Source organism: Larimichthys crocea, chromosome VIII (genome assembly GCF_000972845.2).
Source record: "Larimichthys crocea isolate SSNF chromosome VIII, L_crocea_2.0, whole genome shotgun sequence".
NCBI classification, from domain to species: Eukaryota; Metazoa; Chordata; class Actinopteri; family Sciaenidae; genus Larimichthys; species Larimichthys crocea.
This window is the reverse complement of record NC_040018.1, coordinates 16,665,004-16,687,933: the sequence shown is the minus strand read 5'-3', so window position 1 is coordinate 16,687,933 and position 22,930 is coordinate 16,665,004. Positions and strand designations below refer to the sequence as shown.

The 22,930-nt window shown below is 46.0% G+C and overlaps 1 protein-coding gene across 1 annotated transcript in view; it reads left to right on the top strand.

Annotated features, from left to right (window-relative positions):
* Window positions 1–22,930, top strand: part of LOC104927904 (CUB and sushi domain-containing protein 1) — a 294,884-nt gene that overhangs the window by 205,681 nt on the left and 66,273 nt on the right. The window contains exons 33-38 of the mRNA XM_027281351.1: window positions 7,826–7,942; window positions 8,050–8,163; window positions 21,499–21,594; window positions 21,749–21,952; window positions 22,316–22,440; window positions 22,556–22,652. Of these exons, the coding sequence (XP_027137152.1) occupies window positions 7,826–7,942; window positions 8,050–8,163; window positions 21,499–21,594; window positions 21,749–21,952; window positions 22,316–22,440; window positions 22,556–22,652 (753 nt within the window). The remainder of the gene's footprint in view (window positions 1–7,825; window positions 7,943–8,049; window positions 8,164–21,498; window positions 21,595–21,748; window positions 21,953–22,315; window positions 22,441–22,555; window positions 22,653–22,930) is intronic.

Sequence of the window (22,930 nt, the reverse complement as noted above, 5' to 3'; positions counted from 1 at the left end):
CCGGTCTTGCTCTCTCTCTCTCTCTCTCTCTCTCTCTCTCTCTCTCTTTCACACACACGCACACACACCTCCCATCTTAAACCGCTCTTTTATTGGTTTCCATAGTAACTAAGAGCTGGTGCGAGAAAGAAGAAATTCTCTGTGACTGTTGATAGGGTTGAGTGTGTGTGTGTGTGTGTGTGTGTGTGTTTGTGTGCATGAAGGAGAGAGAGACACAGGGGTAAAGTAAGAGAGTGAGACAGAGCTATTAGAGAGTGCCGCCTAGAGGCAGTATTCACGCACACACACACACACACACACACACCTACATGCACATCAAACTACAGGATCCCACTCATCATTATACATGCAAACACACTTGTATGGACGTATACATGTGAATATTTAGATGTATATATTTGTTATGTACACATAATAACAGATTCTTGTTGGCCTGTGATGTTTATACACATAAAACGGCACGTTCTGCTTAAAATCTGCTTGTATGTGTCTGCTTGGATTTAAAAGTTTGGTGCAGCCATATTCTCTCTGCCCTCCCAAACCATGACAGAAATGGCCAGACTCTGAGGTCTATTATGTACTGTATATCAACTGTCCAGCCAAGTGTGTATAGCAGAACAATGGTTAATCATAGCCCCAGTCTGTGCTGCTCCTCACACATAGCTGCTGTTTGCATTAGCATTGGCACAATAAGCTTTAGCAGTGTTTACTGACTTCTGCAAAGTCAGTAAAAACTAATAACTGTACTATATTCAGAGCTGAACAAGATATTTAGGGATGACCAACAAGTAATCTTAACCCAGATAAACAGCGCTGCATTGACCTTGACCACAGACACCTGAGAGCCTCTTGTAGTGGAGCTGTCAGCTCCTCTACAGCACGAGTACCTACACAGTGAATCAGTCAAAGGGCTATAAATGTACTCCTACTGATTTCCGAAGCTAAAGTGAAGTTGTTTTTGAAATTACCCCCTTTGACCTGAGAGCCAATAACTACACTTTTCATTATTTGCATTGTGAGACACAGCAGGCCAGCAAAGATACAAAATGATCTTTCCATCATGAAGTATATTTCACTTATTCCATCACCATAACAACAGTGACATTATACTCACCACTCTGCGAGCCAAAGTCATGACAACACCTGTGGGCTAGCTTCTGTTCCACTAGCTTCTGTAACGCTCAAGCAGTCTTTCATTCAGCATTTCTGCAATTGGTCTCTTGGATAAAATGAAGCGTACAAACAATAAACAATGATTCTTGGCATGCAAAAACTACGATGGCTATAAAAATTTGCTATTGCAGCAGCATGGGTACTTACGTCATTGCAACTTTCATCCATATGCGTATAATTCACCAACACTCTGTTCTAAAGTAATATTTCTTATTCTTGGTGTTATTACTGACAATAAACTCACAATGAGCAAAACTTATTATGCCAAAACCTTCAAATTATGTTAAATATGATGTATTTTTAGGTAGTTTACCAAGTTAACATTCTTTGCCCTAAAGGCCCACAATGGTGAAACAAGCAACATATATGGCTTTATATTGATGTAGGCTAGAGGGTTGCAGGATTGAAAACGTGACACACTGACTCTATAAAGAGCATATATATAAAAATAATTTTATATAAATTGATATGACTTTAAAGGTAGGTTGTGGTCTTCCTGATCATCCTCACATTACTCTGTAGGCGTTGCACTGTTGCAGACACTGACAGATGTGAATTAATTTTTAACCGCCTATGTACAAAGGCTCAGTCCTTGCTGTGGCGGCCCAGGGTTCGAATCCGACCTGTGGCTCTTTCCCACATGTCATTCCCCATCTCTCTCTCCCCACATTCATGTCACTCTTCAGCTGTCTCGTCATGATCAAATAAAAATGCCAAAAAAAATCTTTAAAAATTAAAAAATAAAAAAATAATAATAATAAAAATATATATATATATATATATATATATATATAATATATATATATTATATATATTATATATATATATATATATATTAGATATATATTATATATATATATATACATCAGTATAGGTATATGGCAAAACGCTCTTTCTAGGGTTTCACAGTATTTTATTTTCCGTATTTTCTTTGTGTTTCAGGTTGAAAATAAATAGATTAAATTGTGTTTATGTATTGTTGCTCAATAGTTTGTAGTTATTTACATTGTTGTGATAAATGTACTCTCTGAAAGTTGAACTCACTGTAACTATCCTGTTTATGGCTTTGAAAAAAGCTCCTGGAAGAACTGCAACTCAACTTTAAAAGTTTAGGACATTTTAGAAGTATTTTCCTGCACTCTCTCCACCAGCCCAAAGCTCTGCTGTGTGTGTGTGTGTGTGTGCGTGTGGGTGCGTTTTTGTGTGAAAGGAAAAGGAAAATGAGACACAGACAGTGAGAGGTAGGACTACAAAAGTGTTGTGTGTGTGTGTGTGTTCTTGTGTATGCGTGTGGATGATCAAAGCGCATGGATGTGTGAGAGAAAGAGAGTGACTCACGTAGCATTTTTTGCATTTATTTGCGTGTGCGTGTACGTGTGTGTGTGTGTGTCAGAAGGTGTGAGTGATCAAAGCACATGTGTGTGAAGGCTTTTGATAAGGCTGACACCTGAGCCTAGAGCAGTACCGCTGGGGGATTGTGGGTAGATCAAGACAAGACCTCTAGACCTGAGGGTTTGAATGCAGCAGCACAACAAGAATCAATCCAAAAAATATCAATCAATATCAGTGTGCAGGATCAGGAGAAGTGGAGACACAGAGGGTGATTACTCTGATGCTTTAGGAAACAAGAACAAAGTTGGAAAGAATGGGAGTGGGGAGGAGGAGGAGGACGAGTGGGTGGGAATACAACAACTGTCTAGCAAAGGAGTAGAAACCAAACCAAGTTTTGTAAATCATTGTTACTCAGCCAGGCTTAGCCATGAATGCAGTCCAAGTCTTCATGTCCACACTCACAGCCTCGTAGACTTTGACATGTGTTTCGGATAAGTCTGCAAGGGCTGTCCCACTGTGAAATCTGAAAGTGCTTCAGGGCTCTCCGGTGGACTTTTTGAGCCTTTATGCACAGTTTCCACAAGACTGAAATGCTGAAGACTTTGCTTGAGGGAATTACCCACAAGGAGATGTCCAAAACCAGCCAAAAAGCCAAAAAGGAAAATAAGATATGAAGGATTTGAGAAATGTTAACAATTTTAGAGCACCAATAACTGTTTTCAATCATTATTTTTTAAGTAAAATGTCAAATTATTTTAGCTGTTTACGTAACATTTAGGCTATTATTATATATTAAAAATCAGTAACAGCCAATTTTATTAAACGACATATAAAACCACATCATCACACCTGAGTGGACACAGACAGGCCTATCATCCAGCTGACTTATTCATTTACAAAGTGCAGGCAATTTCTAAATAAGGCATTTTCAACCTTTGCGCCCTCTTGCTCTCACATTTTCACTGATGATAATTAAAGTCTGTTAAGGATCACAGCTGATACTGTGTGTGGACATTAGGACTGGGCCACAGAGATACACACACTAGCAAAAACAAGACAAGGAGAGAAGAGGCCAGAAGAGGTGAGAAAAAAAACCCATAAGAATACATTGTGTGTGTGTGTGTATGTGTTGCAGTGATGACATTGACAGATGTGCTTATTGCTGTTGTTTTATATGTGTGTATATATGTTTTATACACATACACACCTCCCCACACAGAGACATGCACACACACACACACATTCACAGCCATTTACACTAATTTCATTGACCTCTGCCGGCCTAACCTGCAGTATAAATGTGCAAACGCCCACATACTATTCACACACAATGTTTCTAACTCTCTTGGGGGTGTTGAAGATTGATCAAGCTACTCTTAGGTCTGTTTCTCATGGGTCATGCAATGGTAGAAGGGATTAATAGGCTTTTTGAAATTGCAGTATGCTGATAACAGAGATCCCACACTGTGCCCTAGCTCAGCACCACATAAATTCATTCAAGTAAGTTTTCATTCTGCTGGCTTTTTGTGAAGAACTGCTCTGAAGAGGGTACAGCAGAACTGCCATCTCAGTTAAAATATGTTCTGCTTCATTCATTTGATATATAGCTACCAAATACTACTGTTGCACAACAGCTCCATAGTGCCACAATATGTATTTGTTACAGGTAAATGTGTGGGTGCTTATCCCGCTATCAGTCATTCAGAGGCTTCTTTTTTAAAAAACATTTTTCATAATTTCACCTAATAAATGATAACGTGTGAACTGGCAAAGGAGTTTAGATAAATTAGATCTTTGGTTGGATGTTGTTTGCACACATACACACACACACACACACGTTATATAACAAATATTTGGGGACAACATGAATTTTCTGCTAAACTACACAATTTTTGAGCCAAATGCAGCCAGTTGATTTTTTTATTCATTTATGTTTTTTAAATACATAAGAATAATCGATGTGGGTAGTGATACGCTTGCCTGCTTTAAGTTCAATGGGCTGTGCTCCCAGCAGCAGAGGGAAAAAATGAAGGAGAGACACGATGTCTGTAAATCTCTAAATGACTGAAGCTACAGAGCGGATGAATCTGTTTGGACACTGTTGCCAGAAGTGTTGCTTGTTATAGTGTTACTTTAGTTTTACAAATGTATTCAGTGTAGTCTGTAAAGCACACTGACATTGTTGTATTGGCTTTATATCCTGCAAGATGGATTAAAGTGAAACAATAGCACTGATGTTAAAATACAGATCTTCAGTGTTAAGGGTATTTAAGGGTGTTGAACATCTTTTATGACCAATCACAGGAAATGTGCCTCTGTTGCCAGTTCAGTCACCCAATGTCAATCTAACTGATCATACTTTTCAGGAAACAAACACTACGTGAACCTGGCTGCAGTACAGACCTGGCAGGGCATCACTAGTGAAGATACCAAGCGTATGCTGATATCTGTTGGCTTTCGACTTCAGTCACTCACTTATTTATTTATTTTAACCTTTATTTATTCAGGGCAGTTTCTCTCCGAGCCAAGCTCTCTTTTTCGGGAACACTGTGATCACACACACACAGTTACACACATTCACACCTGGAAGCTGCCCAATACAACCACAACCTGATCTGTTGGCCACAGCACTTTGGGGTTAAGGCCATTTCTCAGTGAAAACAAGGAGGGAGGGGGAAGTATTTCACGTTTGCTTTTCTTCTCCCAGATTTATCCAGCTTGTAGTAACATTGAATGAAAAAGTAATTCTTTTAACTTTTTTAAATTTTCCTCCAGCTTTTTCAATACATTTTAGTTAAAATGAACTAAAACTAACCCTTTATAGTTAATCTTATTTGACTATGTTAATATCTTCTAATACATGTTAAATATTAGTACTTAATTCAAAATCTAATGTGCAGGTGTACAAACATGTGTCATTGTGCATATAGTGGCTGTATCCATGTATTCACTTTTAGCCATTCATACTACTCAGGGTTGTGAGGGGTGAGAGGCATGGTGAGAGGCAATGTACTCCCTGGACTAGGTGCCAGTCTAACATACAGATAGAGAAAATTTACAGTTTTCCAATTCACCTAACCTGTGCAGTTCAGTGATTAGCACCTTATAAAGCGACTCCCTTACTAACATGCCTAAACAAGCCAAGGTTTTACCTCACTACTGTACCTGTGACCTTAAATCACATTTATTGCGTGCACATGAAAGCACATTGCAACTTTGTACTGTGCCTTTTATTCAATTTGGGCTTGCAGTCCATGTGGAATTAAATCTGGTTTACAAAGGAGATAGATTATTACGCAGTAAGTGACTAGGACTGCCTTATAGATGCGTTTTGTGAGGAGCACTCAAAGGTAGATGGTTTGTCCGAGGTCAGTTCAAAAAGTACTTTGTTGAAGGGTTCATAAAATGTACTCAATAGGAGTCATTAAGCAAGCAATAACAAAATGAAAAGGATGCATTTTAATGTGCAGCGGTATTCATATCGCTCTGATACAAAAGTACAAGAACAGTTATCTGATATTGATTGATAATTTACAGCAAAAGGCCAGCCTAATAAAATGCTATATGAGCCTAGATTGTAGGTCTTAATCATGGTGAGACCATTATAAGACAATGCCAAATATAGGTTGCATATTAATGGCTTAGTTATATCTAAAAGAGATATTAAAAGGAAATTAACTAATATTGGATTAGCGTTGGCAGACACTCTTATGTTGTCCTTTCAGTGTTGATCTCTTAAATGATGCAGTTTTGGAGGATCTTTAACAAGCAGAAGCTGTCAGACACCCCAAAAACCATACCCGACATACCCCGAAAAGCAATCTAATGTATGCTGTCCAATGCAGTGATGAGTGCACAGACCTATACTTCGGTGAAACGAAACAAGCAATCAACAAACACATGGCTGAACACAGTAGGGCCAACTCATCACGACCGGACTGTTTTCTTACACCTTAGGGTCAAGGGACACTCATTTAGTGACAATGAAGTTCACATTTTGGACAGGGAAGACAGGTGGTTTGAAAGAGGAGTGAAGGAGGCTATCTATGTAAAAGTAGAGAAACCATCCATCAACAGAGGAGGAGGCCTCAGACACCTCTTATCCCACATTGACAATGCTGTCCTTTCATCCCTCCTAGGAGACTGAACAGCAATCCATACTTAGCCTCATGTGACTCCAATGACCACTGTCCACACTGGAGATCAGGTGACCTGAACGACTGTCGTTCACACCAGACCTCACCTGACTTCAACAACTTTGATGATTGTCTTAACAGCAACAATGACCAGTGACGAACCAAGTGGAAACTATGGTCTACAATGCCGAGGCTTAATACTCGAATCTCCCCACCAGTCAGTCAGAAGTGAAGCCTCTTTGATGAGAGGCCAGCTGCCCGAGATTCAACCCTTCTTGATGAAATCATTTTTATTTTCATTTAATTTCATTTGTGGAACATGCTACCAGTTCCTACCAGAGCAGGGGCATCCCTTTCTACCTTTAAAAGACTCTTCAGAGAGTACCTCCTCTCATACCACTACCAACAACTGGACATGCTGAATCTAACCCCCTAGACTGTCACTGTCACTTGATTCTATGTGAGTAGTACTTATTGCTGCACTAATATGTCACTGTACCTTGATGGTTTCTCTTTTTGCATAAGTCACTTTGGATAAAACCATCAGCTAAATAAATAAAATAAATGGCTTTTTAGAATCCCAGGTAACCACAAATGTAATCAATGAAGTGCAGTTAGTAGCTCAACACCAGTTTGAGTTCAAACTGGATGACTACAGCATCATAACTGAAGAGTGCCTTGTTTGGTTGGTGTTATTAAATTCCTGGATGTTGTGTTCACTAACTGCTTCCTCTTTATTACTCAAAAACCTTTTTTTATTTTATTATTATTTATTTTCAAAGTAATTCAATGTAGCTCCCTTGCACATCTTTAAATTTTGTGTTTACACTCTGTTGAGACTTCTGTAGAAGATTTCGTAGGTTAATTAAATTCTCCTTCATCCCATCGCAGCCTTCTTTTAATATGTCTGCACAAAGTTGCACTTGCTCTTTAAAGGTGAATAATTTCCCACACACGGCCCTTGTAAATTGTGTGAACATTATTAAGTGCAGGACCGCACTCATATCATCCTCCCATTTGCAAAGTCCTTCCATAAATGCATATGCATAAAGCAAAGCAGAGCACTTCAACATGGCTCTGCGATGGATAATAAATCTGTGTTAAAGGTGAAAATATGCGAATTTAATTTTAGAGTTGTTAAATGAAAAAAAATAACGCATTTCCCTTTCTCTGTCTTTCTATAGCTCCATGCGGAGGGCAGTATGGTGGATCTGAAGGAGTTGTTTTGTCTCCAAACTATCCTCTAAACTACACTACAAGACAGACTTGCTCCTACTACATCACTGTGTCGCCACAGTTTGGTGAGTACATAACTGATCACACCATGCATGCTAACAATGGATTCTGTGATTGACACTAAGACAAAAACTAATTAATATCTAATATATATTTATTTCTTCTTCTTCAGTGGTGTTTGGTCAGTTTGCTGTTTTCCAAACAGCAATGAATGACTCTGTGGAGCTGTTTGATGGAGCCAATGAGAACGCCAGATTGCTCAGCTCCTTGGCTGGGTCACATTCAGGTGAGTCTCCTATTGGTTGACATAGTGTCAACACTACTTGGGTTTTCACATATTGTGACTCAGCACGGCATTTTTTTTTTTTTGAAAACCTGCCATTCTTTCGTTTTTACCTTGTTTTTCTTGTTTTGTACATCTGGGCACATCTTTTAAAAAATAATGAAATCGTCTGTAAGAAAGCAGCTCTTGGGGGCTGTAGAACATAGCACTAGTGGTCGTTATCACAATTTATTTGACAGTGATATATTTGCTGAAAATCCATTATGGTTTATCTTTACAAGAAGAAATCAGCAGTGAAAAGCGTCTCACTGGAGCCATACAATATACAGTAGCACTGATACTCAACGTAATCCTCCCTGGGTTTCCTTATCCTTCAACTTTTAGTCATTCCTGTCTGGCAAAATTTTAGAGTTAGTACACAGTAACACACTCTGCATAAACAGAGATTGAAATATCAAGCAATATTGATGTAGGTGACACAGTATGAAGAATGAAATATGAGGAAATATTGATTAACACAGTTGTTGGCAAAATGTGCTCTTGTTGCCTCAGAGTTTCGTGTTCCTCTGTTGTATGTAATGGCCAGGGGGCATGCTGCAGGGGAATCCCACTGGAATTCACATTTAGTTTCTTTCTATAAAAATCAGGGCTTTTAAAATATTTTCTCTGTAATGTTTATTCAGTTGTGTGCAGATAGAATTATATATATATATATATATATATCTATATATATATATATAATATTTGATTTTCACATCACGCATGTAGAACCGGACAAAAGTCAAGTCGAGGACCAACTCGCTGCTGAACAAATGTCCTGAACAGACACTCCCCTAAATAAAGCCCAGGATGCGGCCATCCCGCGGGTAGAGTGCGCACGCACACCCGCCGGCGGCTGCAGTCCCCTGCTCGTATACGCCAAAGCTATAGCCTCCACCACCCAGTGGGCGAGGCGCTGCTTTGTGACCGGCTGTCCCTTTCGGGGTTCAGCCCAGGAGACAAACAGCTGATCGCTCCTCCTGATGTTCTGTGTTCTGTCCCTATAAGAGTGCACAGCTCGAACCGGACACAGCATGTGCGCTCGCTGCTCTCCAGGAGAAGCGGCGAACGCTGCGAGCTCAATCGGGGGAACATGAGCCCACCACCTTAGGTACAAAGACCGGTTGGGCTTCAGAAACATACGTGTGTTCCCCGGGGCGAACTGCGCGCACGCAGGGCTCACAGAGAGCGCATGGATATCACTCACTCGCTTCGCAGAGGCGGAGCCAGTAACAGCACCGTCTTAAGGGACAGGTGTTTGCGACTCGCTTCCAGCAATGGCTCAAATGGGGGGCCTTTAAGCCCCTCCAGAACCACGCTAAATCCCACGGAGGTATTGTGATCTGGAGACAGGGGAGCAGCCTACGCGCGCCCCTCATAAACCGGCACACCAAGGGTGTTGGCCCGCTGTTTTGTCCCCAAATCCTATATGGCAGGCCGCTATAGCCGCCAGATAAACCTTAACCGTGAAAAGGCTTTTGCCTTATCCAATCAGGTCCTGCAAAAACGACAGTATCGCTGGCACAGAACACTGAAAAGGGATGTGGCCTCGTTCGAGACACCCACCGCTCAAACACTCCCCACTTGAGCGTGTACAGAGACCTAGTGGATGGAGCTCTGGCGTTTTGTATAGTGTTAACCACACTCTGCGGAAACCCAGCAGTGGTCAAATTGAACCACTCACCGGGCCAGGTCCACAGTTGCAGTCGCTCCGGGTGCGGGTGGAACACCGTCCCCCCGCCCTGCGAGAGCAAAGTCCTCCCTGCGCACCGGCAGCTGCCAAGGCTGGGCGCATAGCATCTGATGTATCTCCGCTGGCCAGTGTGGAGCTATCAGGATCAGCCTGTGATTGTGCCCCCTCACCCTGACGAGAGTGGGGTATCAGGGCCAGTGGAGGAAACGCGTAGAGCAGCTTGTGCGGCCAGCGTGCGCTAGTGCGTCTACGCCCAGAGGGGGCGTCCAGGTGCGTAGAGGAGAAACAGCTCACACTGAGCGTTTTCTCTGGACGCGAAACAGATCTACTCTGGCGCGGCTGTAGCGCGCCCATATCTGCTCCATGACCTGCGGGTGCAGCATCCATTCCCCGAACATCGGGCGCCCCTGGACAGCGAGGTCAGCACCTGTGTTCAGGGTCCCCGGGATGTGAGTCGCCCTCAGGGAAAGAAAGTGCACACTGCTCCAGATGATCAGTTTGCGTGCCAGGTGTGCAACACACGAGAGCGCAAACCCCCCTTGACGGTTTATATACGCTACTGTCGTTGTGTTGTCCGTCTCACCAGGACATGGGCGCCCGAGAGGAACGGAAGGAAGGTTTCAGAGACAGAAACACAGCTGAGAGCTCGAGAAAGTTTATATGAAGACGTTGGAGAGCCTGGCTCCAGCGTCCTCTCACAAACCTGCCCTCGTAAATGCCACCCCAGCCGGATAGGCTGGCGTCCGTGGTGACCACCTTTCTGGACGAGACAGTGGCCCATGGACACCCCCGAGTCAGGAAAGTGGGGCCCGCCAGTGGCGCAGAGCCGTCACGCAGTCTGCTGTGACCGTTATCCACCGTGCACCATGACGCACGGGATCCAGCCTGAGCGAAGCGACCCAGCGCTGAAATTTCCCGCATGTGAAGACGGCCGAGGCGGGTCACGAGGATGGCTGAAGCCATCAGACCCAGCAGCCGAAGACACAGTCTGAACTGGACAGACCTGTTCAACTGAAGCGCGCGAGGCACGCTTTGAAACTTTCACTCTCTCCTCCGAGAGGCGAGCAGTGATGGCACGGAGCGCAGATAATCTAGAAAGCATATCTCCTGCGTCGGAGAGAGTTGGCTCTTCTCCATATTTAACAAACCCAAATTTTTAGGTGTTCCGTTGACAATTTGCGTGTGAACCCTGGCCTCCTGTTCTGACTGCGCCAGCAGGAGCCAGTCGTCCAAATATGTGGCCAGCCGTATGCCCCGGCGTCTGAGCGGGGCCACAGCGGCCTCTGTGCACCGTATGAAAACCCTCGGGTTGAGAGACAGGCCGAATGGGAGCACACGTATTCGTAGTACACCCCCCAAAAGGCGAATCAGAGATATTGCCTGTGAGGGGGGTAAATGGGAATGTGGAAATACGCGTCTTTCAGATCCCCGGACGAAAACCAATCGTTCGGTCTTACTAGACGCAGCAGTGCCGCTGTGTCAGCATCCTGAATTTGTATTTCCGCAGAATTTGTTCAGGGCCCGCAGGTCCAGAATAGGGCGGATTCCTCTTCCCCCCCCGTTTGGGAACGAGGAAATATCTGGATAAAACCTGACAGACTCTGTTCGGGAGATACGACAGAAATGGCTCTTTTTTCTAAACGAGAGAGGATTTCCTCCTGTAAGTTCGAGCTAATTCTCCCTGTGCTCGTGACTGTATTACGCCAGAGAAACGGGGAGGGACCGCGGCGAATTGGAGCCTGTATCCCCGAGGAATCATGCGTAACACCCACGGTGAAGCTGCGGTTGCTTTCCAATTCTCCCACTGAGAGAAAAGAGGAGAAGCGCATTGCCGCCCCTGCTCTATCACGAGAGGTCCCGACAGCGGTGCTGTGGCGCCCCCTTGCGGTAGAGCGGGGAAATAACTCCTGGGCATCGCCGCAGGAGCGGGAGATTTTCTGTGCCAGCTGGCTCCGGACTCTCCTCGCAGGGAGGGGCGGGCCGAGCTGCTGCGGCCGCTTCAGCATCTTGAAATGGGCGGCTGAGAGGCCGCTTGAGCAAACGATTTGCACTGCACTGGAGCTGATGGTGTGGTGCTTTCCGAGGGAGACAAGTTTCAGGGCTTCGTTGTCCTTCTTCTTTGCCTCACATCGCTGCTGCCTCGTGGCCAATGCGCAGCCGAAAACACCCTCCGGGACATTGGCATATCTAGTATGTCATCCCGTCCCTGTCAGTCAAGTTAGCGAGGCTGAGCCATCTCGCCGCTCCTGAATGACGAGAGGTTGCCATCACCCTGCCCGTGTCCTGGACTGAGACGCGCTGGATGCGGAGGGACAAATCGGCGATGGACCGCCGTTTCCTCCCACGCGTCGGGGTCCTGCTCGTCAGCGGATGCCCCAAACAGCTCTGCCTGATAGGCAGGAGGATGGAGAGAGCGCTGAGAGCCCTGGCCGAAAGGGCGGCTGCCTTGTACTGCCTTGGTTGGCAGCGTCGGACGCCTGGAGGAGGCCGCAGATAGCTGGCTCGTGCTCTCCCGGGCAGAGATGCGCAGCTACGGGGGCTTCCACCGGAGGCATCGAGAGGAGACCCTGGGCTTCCATCGCCTCGCAGTCGAGGGATGCTGCGCCCGGGATGGGGGCTCCTGTTGCTGTACGGGCAGTTATTCAAGTTTTGGACAGCTCGGTCAGCAAAACTCGGGGAAGACGGGAGAAAGCTGTTTTACCGCACTGCTTGCCTTCATAGCGGACCGGGTAGGCTCCGCTATTGCAACCGGCCAGGGGGCCTCCAGCTTCTCTGCCGCACATTTGCACGTGCTGAGCCGGTCCACGTGGGGGAGGGAGCTGGAGAGCTCACCCCGCCGTCCTCTCTGTTGGTAGACTCGGGCAGCTTCGGCTTTTCAGCCAGGGCTGGGGCCACGAGGTGTCGTCTTCCTCCTTGTCCTCTGATATGAGGAACGAGGCCTCATCGTCATCCTCTGTGAGGCCAATTTCCAGCACGTCTTCCTGGGAAACGGGGGAAGCTCGGAGCTGCTCGCACTGGCGGCCCAGTCGTAGCCAGTCTCCAGAACTTCCCGGCCATGACCTCGTCTTCCTCCGCGGCTGAGCCTAGGTCAGCGGTGGGGAGAAACGGGTCACAGTCCGCGAGGCTAGCTTGGCGGGCTAGCCTGCGTCTGAGGCTCTTGACCGTGAACACTTTGCAGTGTCCACAGACCCGGGAATTTCGAGGGCTAACCTGGCGTGGTCAACCCCCAGGCAGGTCCTGCACACCGGGTGGGTGTCCCTCCCTGAAATTTTATTCCCGCACGCACACAGAGCCGAGAGTCTCCTCCTCTGGTGTGAGGATTTTTAGTGGTCTCCATTTCGCCAACAAGCTGGAGTGCTAGTGGAGAAAAAAGGGTCGTGGCTAGGCTGGTGTGCTAGCGCGGGGTCGAGGGGGTAGCTGGTGTGCTAACTTAGCTCGACCGTGCGAGCGTCCGTGGAGGGGACGGAAAAGATACTTACCGGTCCCTCTGGTATGAACGGACAAGGCAGAAGCCAGAGCACAACACTAGCGTCTCCGGTGACGGAAGCTAGCAAAGATCCGTCTGGTGACAGTTAAGCTAGCGAAAGCTCTGACGTGAGATAGCTCTCAGGTGAGAAGAGGTTTGAATTAGGGGACATGTTATCCGCGCACACTATATATAGTAGATGGGGACTACTGGGTGCGGCGCGGATGAACACATTCACCGGCCAATCAGGATTGGCGGATTGAGCTAAATGCTTCTATCAGGGCTGCAGGAGGCTGCATCCCATAACGAGACACCGAGTGAATATTATGAGAAAGAACTCACATACTAAGTAACAATACGGTTTTTAAACCCTCACTTTAACATTATTGTCGTTGGTAGCTGTGAACACATTAAACACAAAGCATGTTTGTATAATAACAGAGCGCCTCCATTTCTAACAAAGGAGACGTGTTTCCGTTGGCGTACCTGAAGCTCAGGTGGTAGCTTCTTTGTTTGCTAGGACCGTGAACGCGCACATTTAGATTTATATTTAGCATTTAAATAAATAAAAAAACGCCGCCGGAGGAAGTCCCCTGGCGGCGTCTGCACCCTAGCAGCCACCGGCGATGTAGCGTCGGCACATAACCGGCCGTGTGCCGACGCTCATGGCCGGTTACAGCCAGGGACGTGCGTCCCCGCTGTGGGAATTCTTGCATTCCCGCCGGCGGCGGTCCGCCACCGCGCAGTAACCGGCGATGTAGCGTCGGCACAGGGCCGGTTATGTGCCGACGCTACATGGCAGGTTACAGCCAGCGACTTGCGTCCCCGCCGTGGGAATTCTTGCATTCCCACCAGCGGCGTCCGCAGTGCGCAGCAAAAGCTCGCTGGCTGGCAAATATCAGCGAACTGGCTCCTATTTATAGACTTTTCGGAGAATGCAGCCCGCAGATCGGGCGTGGCTCGAACACATTTAGCCACGCCTCCCACGCTTGACTCCCTTCGGCCATCTGGGGCGGAGACTATGAACGGCAAGTGGCCGCTCTGTGTCTGTGTACCGGTATTATTAATATATATAATATCATATAATATAATATATATAAATTATTAATTTAATTATATATTACTATATATATATATATATATATAGTTTATAATTCACTCAGCATTAGAAAAATACATACTTTGGTTTGGTGCTTACATAAGGAGTAAACATTTATAATCATCACTTTAAAAGTTACATACGTTGTTTTTGGTGCCTGTTTGTTTCCCAGATATATTAGTGTGTGTGTGTGTGTGGTGTGAATGGGTGTATAGGACATTAACTTAAAGAACTTAGTAGAAAGGCGCTTTATGAAGTTCAGTCCATTTCCTTGTATTAGTTTAGGCAGTCTGCCTTATCCATATGGCGGACATGTTGACGTATCGCGACCAACGACCCAACCCGCTCAATGCAGCGTCTATGTATATATGTCTATGGCACAGACTGCCAGTCCGAGCCTGCACGGGTGTTGTGGGGCACTCCGTGAGGTTGAAGGGTGCTGAGGTTGGCCTGATAAACAGCTGCCTGGTCTGTTTTATGTCTGCCACGATTAAAAAGGGAGCCACTCTCCTTGTCAGGAAACGGTATTGATCAGGGGTATCGTGGGGGGGGGGGATTTTGGCCCGTACAGCAGTGTTAATGACGTCCTCATAGTTTAATATTGCTGCAACACGAGATTGTGAGCGGACTGACTCGTTGTCACTCACCTTTTAGCTATAGCACTCCACACGTTACACCAGATGCCGTGAAGTCTGACGTCAGTTTCATTCAGTATATTCAAAGTTTTTCATTCCATATATCAAGTTTCATTCCATATATTCCCCCCACAAAAACACAAAAGGTTCGTTCAATATATTCAGACTCATTCAATATATTCAAGGTTTCATTTCAATCTATTAAGACTTATTCATATATTCAAAGTTTCATTCCATATATTCAGACTTCATTCAATATATTCAAGGTTCACTCCATATATTCAAAGTTTCATTCAATATATTCAAAGTTCACTCCATTATTCAAAGTTTGTTCATATATTCAAGGTTTCATTCAATTTGAGGGGGGTAAATGGGAATGTGGAAATACGCGTCTTTCAGATCCACGGACGAAAACCAATCGTTCGGTCTTACTAGACGCAGCAGTGCCGCATGTGTCAGCATCCTGAATTTGTATTTCCGCAGAAATTTGTTCAGGGCCCGCAGGTCCAGAATAGGGCGGATTCCTCTTCCCCCCCGTTTGGGAACGAGGATACATCTGGAGTAAAAACCTGACAGACTCTGTTCGGGAGATACAACAGAAATGGCTCTTTTTTCTAACAGAGAGAGGATTTCCTCCTGTAAGATTCGAGCTAATTCTCCCTGTGCTCGTGACTGTATTACGCCGGAGAAACGGGGAGGGACAGCGGCGAATTGGAGCCTGTATCCCCGAGAAATCATGCGTAACACCCACGGTGAAGCTGCGGTTGCTTTCCAATTCTCCCACTTGAGAGAAAGAGGAGAGGCGCATTGCAGCCCCTGCTCTATCACGGGAGGTCCCGACAGCGGTGCTGTGGCGCCCCCTTGCGGTAGAGCGGGGAAATAACCCCTGGGCATCGCCGCCGGAGCGGCGGGACCTGTCGCTCTGCTCCCCGGGGATGATGATGCCCATCCCGGGGGCAGAGCCGCAGAGGGCTTGGTGGCCACACTGCTTATAGACAGGGTATTTTTGTTCATTTTGGCTTTTTTTTGCTATCTGCACCCTCGGCTCGTGGCCTGGCTGTGACAGATTTCTTTTTATTTTCACACGTTTGGGGACATGTGTGTATGTGTGCGCTTGCGGACGTTTTGCTCGGGGCGCAACAGCGCAAACCTTCGAGGCGATGTCTCTCCTCCCGCGGGCCGGCTCTGGGGTGGGCAGCGGGGGCGTGGGGCACACACGAAAAAGCCAGAACGGTGGGCCTGCATAACGGGGAACGGCAGGACGCTCCACCCGAAGAGAGGAAGACTGTCAGGCCGCTCTCTTCTTCTTCCTCGCCTGGGGGACCGAGGCCGCGGCGGCTGGGGGCGGCGGTCGGGGCGGGAGATTTTCTGTGCCAGCTGGCTCCGGGCTCTCCTCGCAGGGAGGGGCGGGCCGAGCTGCTGCGGCCGCTTCGGCATCTTGAAATGCGGCGGCTGAGAGGCAGCTTGAGCAAACGATTTGCGCTGCACTGGAGCTGACGGTGTTGGTGCTTTCCGAGGGAGACAAAGTTTCAGGGCTTCGTTGTCCTTCTTCTTTGCCTCACATCGCTGCTGCATCGTGGCCAATGCAGAGCCGAAAACACCCTCCAGGACAATTGGCATATCTAGTATGTCATCCCGCTCCCTGTCAGTCAAGTTAGCGAGGCTGAGCCATCTCGCTCGCTCCTGAATGACGAGGGTTGCCATCACCCTGCCTGTGGCCTGGACTGAGACGCGCTGGATGCGGAGAGCCAAATCGGCGATGACCGCCGTTTCCTCCCACGCGTCGGGGTCCTGCTCGTCAGCGGATGCCCCAAACAGCTCTGCCTGATAGGCAGTGAGGATGGAGAGAGCGCTGAGAGCCCTGGCCGAAAGGGCGGCTGCCTTGTACGCCCTCTCGGCCAGTGCAGACTGGAACCGCTCGGGCTTGGTTGGCAGCGTCGGACGCCTGGAGGAGGCCGCAGATAGCTGGCTCGTGCTGCCCGGGCAGAGATGCGCAGCTACGGGGGCTTCCACCGGAGGCATCGAGAGGAGACCCTGGGCTTCCATCGCCTCGCAGTCGAGGGGTGCTGCGCCCGGGATGGGGCTCCTGTTGCTGTACGGGCAGTTATTCCAAGTTTTGGACAGCTCGGTCAGCAACTCGGGGAAGACGGGAAGAAGCTGTTTTACCGCACTGCTTGCCTTCATAGCGGGACCGGGTAGGCTCTGCTATTGCAACCGGCCAGGGGACCTCCAGCTTCTCTGCCGCACATTTGCACGTGCTGAGCAGGTCCACATGGAGGGAGGGAGCTGGAGAGCTCACCCCGCCTTCCTCCCTGTTGGTAGACTCGGGCAGCTTCGGCTTTTCAGCCAGGGCTGGGGCCACGAAGGTGTTGTCTTCCTCCTCGTCCTCTGATATGAGGAACGAGGCGTCATCATCATCCTCTGTGAGGCCAATTTCCAGCACGTCTTCCTTGGGAAACGGGGAAGCTCGGAGCTGCTCGCACTGGGCGGCCCAGTCGTAGCCAGTCTCCAGAACTTCCCCGGCCATGACCTCGTCTTCCTCCGCGGCTGAGCCTAGGTCAGCAGTGGGGAGAAACGGGTCATGGTCCGCGAGGCTAGCTTGGCGGGCTAGCCTGCGTCTGAGGCTCTTGACCGTGAACACTTTGCAGTGTCCACAGGACCCGGGAATTTCGAGGGCTAACCTGGCGTGGTCAACCCCCAGGCAGGTACTGCACACCGGGTGGGTGTCCCTCCCTGAAATTTTATTCCCGCAGCAACAGAGCCGAGAGTCTCCTCTGGTGTGAGGATTTTTAGTGCTCTCCATTTCGAGTGCTAGTGGAGAAAAGGGTCGTGGCTAGCTGGTGTGCTAGCGTGGGGTCGAGGGGGTAGCTGGTGTGCTAACTTAGCTCAACCGTGCGAGCGTCCGTGGAGGGGACGGAAAAGGATACTTACCGGTCCGGTCTGGTATGAACGGACAAGGCAGAAGCCAGAGCACAACACTAGCGTCCGGTGACGGAAGCTAGCAAAGATCCGTCTGGTGAACAGTTAAGCTAGCGAAAGAAGAGGTTTTGAATTAGGGGAATGTTATCCGCGCACACTATATATAGTAGATGGGACTACTGGGTGCGGCGCGGATGAACACATTCACCGGCCAATCAGGATTGGCGGATTGAGATAAATGCTTCTATCAGGGCTGCAGGAGGCTGCATCCCATAGCGAGACACCGAGTGAATATTATGAAGAAGAACTCACATACTAAGTAACAATACGGTTTTTAAACCATCACTTTAACATTATTGTTGTTGGTAGCTGTGAACACATTAAACACAGAGCATGTTTGTATAATAACAGAGCGCCTCCATTTCTAACAAAGGAGACGTGTTTCCGTTGGCGTACCTGAAGCTCAGGTGGTAGCTTCTTTGTTTGCTAGACTGTGAACGCGCACATTTAGATTTATATTTAGCATTTAAATAAATAAAAAAACGCCGCCGGAGGAAGTCCCCCGGCGGCGTCTGCACCTAGCAGCACCCGGCGATGTAGCGTCGGCACATAATCGGCCGTGTGCCGACGCTACATGGCCGGTTTTACAACAGCCAGGTACGTGGCGTCCCCGCTGTGGGAATTCTTGCATTCCCCCGGCGGCGTCCGCACCGCGCAGTAACCGGCGATGTAGCGTCGGCAACAGGGCCGTTATGTGCCGACGCTACATGGCAGGTTACAGCCAGCGACTTGGTCCCCGCCATGGGAATCTTGCATTCCCACCAGCGGCGTCCGCAGTGCGGCAGCAAAAGCTCGCTGGCTGGCAATATCAGCGAACTGGCTCCTATTATAGACTTTGTCGAGAATGCAGCCCGCAGATCGGGGCGTGGCTCGAACACATTTAGCCACCGCCTCCCACGCTTGACTCCCTTCCGGCCATCTGGTGGCGGAGATATGAACGGCAAGTGGCCGCTCGTGTCTATGTGTACCGGTATAATAAATATAATATATATAATATAATAGAATATAATATAAATATTAATTTAATTAATTATATATATATATATATATAGATATATATATATATATATACACCCAGCATTAGAAAAATACATACGGGTTGTTGGTGCTTACATAAGGAGATAACCATTTATAATCATCATCACTTTAAAAGTTACATACGTTTGTTTTTGGTGCCTGTTTGTTTCCAGATATATTAGTGTGTGTGTGGGTTGTGTGTGAATGGGGGTGTATAAGAGACATTAACTTAAAGAACTTAGTAGGAAAGGCGCTTTATGAAGTTCAGTCCATTTCTTGTATTAGTTTACGGGCAGATCTGCCTTATCCAATATGGCGGACATGTTGACGTATCGCGACCAACGACCAACCCGCTCAATGCAGCGTCTATGTATATATGTCTATGGCACAGACTGCCAGTCCGAGCCTGCACTGGGTGTTGTGGGGCACTCCTGTGAGGTGAAGGCAGGCTGAGGTTGGCCTGATAAACAGCTGCCTGGTCTGTTTTTATGTCTGCCCACGATTAAAAAGGGAGCCACTTCCTTGTCAGGAAAACGGTATTGATCAGGGGTATCGTGGGGGGGGGGATTTTGGCCCGTACAAGCAGTGTTAATGGACGTCCTCATAGTTTAATATTGCTGCAACGAGATTGTGAGCGGACTGACTCGTTGTCACTCACTTTTAGCTATAGCATCCACACGTTACACAAGATGCCGTGAAGTCCTGACGCAGTTTTCATTCAGTATATTCAAAGTTTCATTCCATATATTCATGTTTCATTCAATATTCAAGGTTTCGTTCATATATCAGACTTCATTCAATATATTCAAGGTTTCATTCAATATATTAAACTTCATTCAATTATCAAAGTTCATTCCATATATTCAGACTTCATTCATATTTCAAGGTTCACTCCAATATTCAAAGTTTCATTCAATATATTCAAAGTTCACTCCATATATTCAAAGTTTCGTTCAATATATTCAAGGTTTCATTCAATATATTCAGACTTCATCAATATATCAAGGTTTCATTCATATATTAAGACTTTATTCAATATATCAAAGTTTCATTCCATATATTCAGACTTCATTCAATATATTCAAGGTTCACTCCCATATATTCAAAGTTTCATTCAATATATTCAAAGTTCACTCCATATATTCAAGTTTTGTTCAATATATTCAAGGTTTCATTCAATATATTCAAAAACTCATATTCAATATATTCAAGGTTCACTCCATATATTCAAGGTTCATCAATATATTCAGTTTCATTCAATATATTCAGACTTCATTCAATATATTCAAGGTTTCATTCATATATATAGATATATATATATAATAAAAAGTACAATGTTCATATTTTGATAGTTTGATAATAAAAACATCAATCAAAACACAAACTTATCTAAACAAATGTTTATGCGTTCCTTAGGGTATTTCTCTCTGTTTTTACACTGTTGTACTGCTTTTAAGGTTTACATATTTGTTTTTCCTTCACTGAATGGTTCAGGGAGTTTATTTCAACACTGTATTAACTAGGAAGATGTAACAGTTGACTAAATGTAGCTGCACATTATGCACATTTTTTTTCTTTTTAACTACTGTCTTTCTGAGTTAGTAAAAAGGCGCAAGGCCTGTTTATATAATGTAGAATGCGTGGCTTCTTCCTTAAAGTTAATTTAGGTTTGAAATTTGCCTTTTGGCTAAAAGTGGCAGCAAAGAATGAAACACACCAGGCTTTACAAAATAATGTTAGCCGCATCATTACCCTATCACATGCGCACCCGTACACGCACGCACGCACGCACGCACACACACAGACAAACAGCTTTGTAGCACATTGTTCAGGCTAACTGACTGATTATCCTGACACACAAACATATTAACACACATGCGCATATGGCAAACTTACACATACACACACATCCCGACGCAGCTAATGATGGTTCTAAATGTCAGCCACACCAGGCCATGTTTTTCTCATTTATCACTGTTACTTCGTTTGCTTGTGTATGCGTACGCATATAAATCTCTGTGTGTATGTGCCTGTGAGCTGGTGTATGTGTTTGTTCTTGCATTCTTATTACTGTGAGGACCAGATTTTCCTACCAGGCAGAAATAAAGCATAAAACCTGCTAATTTATGAATGCAAACCAGTGCAGTTAAATGTATGGTTGTGTGTAGGTTGTGAGTATGTGGAGCAGACAGGCTGTGTATGTTTGTGTGTGCGCGTGCATAAGAAACTTCAAGCTTGCTTGTGCGTGTTGCTTGTGTTCCCAACATGTCTCAATTGTCAAAAAATAAAGGAAAAGAAAATGTGTATTTTCAGGAGAAAACACGTTTTAGCCGTTTTTAGCATATTTATATGTATATATTTATTCTGAAATCATTATGTCTTGGTGGATGTGTTTGTGTAATTGTCCCAGGAGAGACATTGCCATTGGCAACTTCCAATCAGATCATGCTCCGGTTCAATGCTAAGAGTGGCCAGTCAGCTAGAGGCTTTCACTTTGTCTACCAAGGTAACTCTCACTCTCTTTGCCTTTCTATTTCTTTCTCTCACAAACACTATACACTATATGTTGCAGTTCAGTGCAAGCTCAACAGAAGTCTCTCTACGGATTACTATATTTTTGTTTTTCTTCTGATGTCATTTAATCACAACCATCATTGTAGCTGTACCTCGCACCAGTGACAGTCAGTGCAGTTCAGTGCCAGAGCCTCGGTATGGCAGGCGGATCGGTTCAGAGTTTTCAGCTGGCTCTGTGGTCCGGTTCGAGTGTAGTCCGGGGTATCTGCTGAAAGGATCCAGTGCTATCCGGTGCCAGGCTGTGCCAGGTGCCCTCGCACAGTGGAATGCAACAACACCAACCTGTATAGGTAAGGCTGATAGACCGTGAAATGTATAGAGAATGTAACCAGCAAACACATGCAGCTCCAAAATGAGAAATCACTTTCTCTGTGAATCATCCAACCATAAATCTAACAAACTAAATGTATGCCTGCGTGAAATCTCTCTGTGCTGAGAGCAAGTCTTTTGCAAACGGCTTCAACTGTCACCTCAGTTTATACCATAAATAATGTTTGTTATCATATTTCCTCTCTCTGGCTCCCCATCGTGCTAATTTGAATACCATATTGTCCCTGGGTATGCAGAGCCATATTCCAACAACCTGTCCTATCTGTTAGCTATTTAGTTAATAAACTTTGCCAAGAAATCCACATTTCATGTCTTCATTCTAGTTCCCTGCAGTGGCAATTTGACTGAACGTCGTGGTACAATACTGTCTCCTGGCTTTCCTGAGCCCTACCCAAACAGTCTCAACTGTCTGTGGAGGATCCATGTCAGTGAAGGAGCCGGGATACAGGTACATACATGGATACACTTCTAAATAAATATATAATGTATGAACACCAATGATGGAAGATGCACATAAACCTGGAAGCTTTTATGTTCGTTTATTTTCATTGTTTGCTATTTAGATCCAAGTGATGACGTTTGCTACTGAGCACAACTGGGACTCTCTGGAGATCTACGATGGAGGAGACATGACAGCTCCTAAATTAGGGTCATTTTCTGGTATGACAGTATGCTCACACACACATGAACACACACAGTTGTGCACCGACATCCATGCACACAAACACTGTACGATCTACGATGGATGAGATATGACAGCTCCTAAACTATAGATACACACACACACAAATAGACTGACAGACACGGACACACACAAACACACACACAATGTCTATGATGAATTGGATATGACAGGTCTTAAACTATAGATACACACGCATGCAGCATACACTGGAGATCTATGATGGATGAGTTGTAATACTGGAAAATATGATATG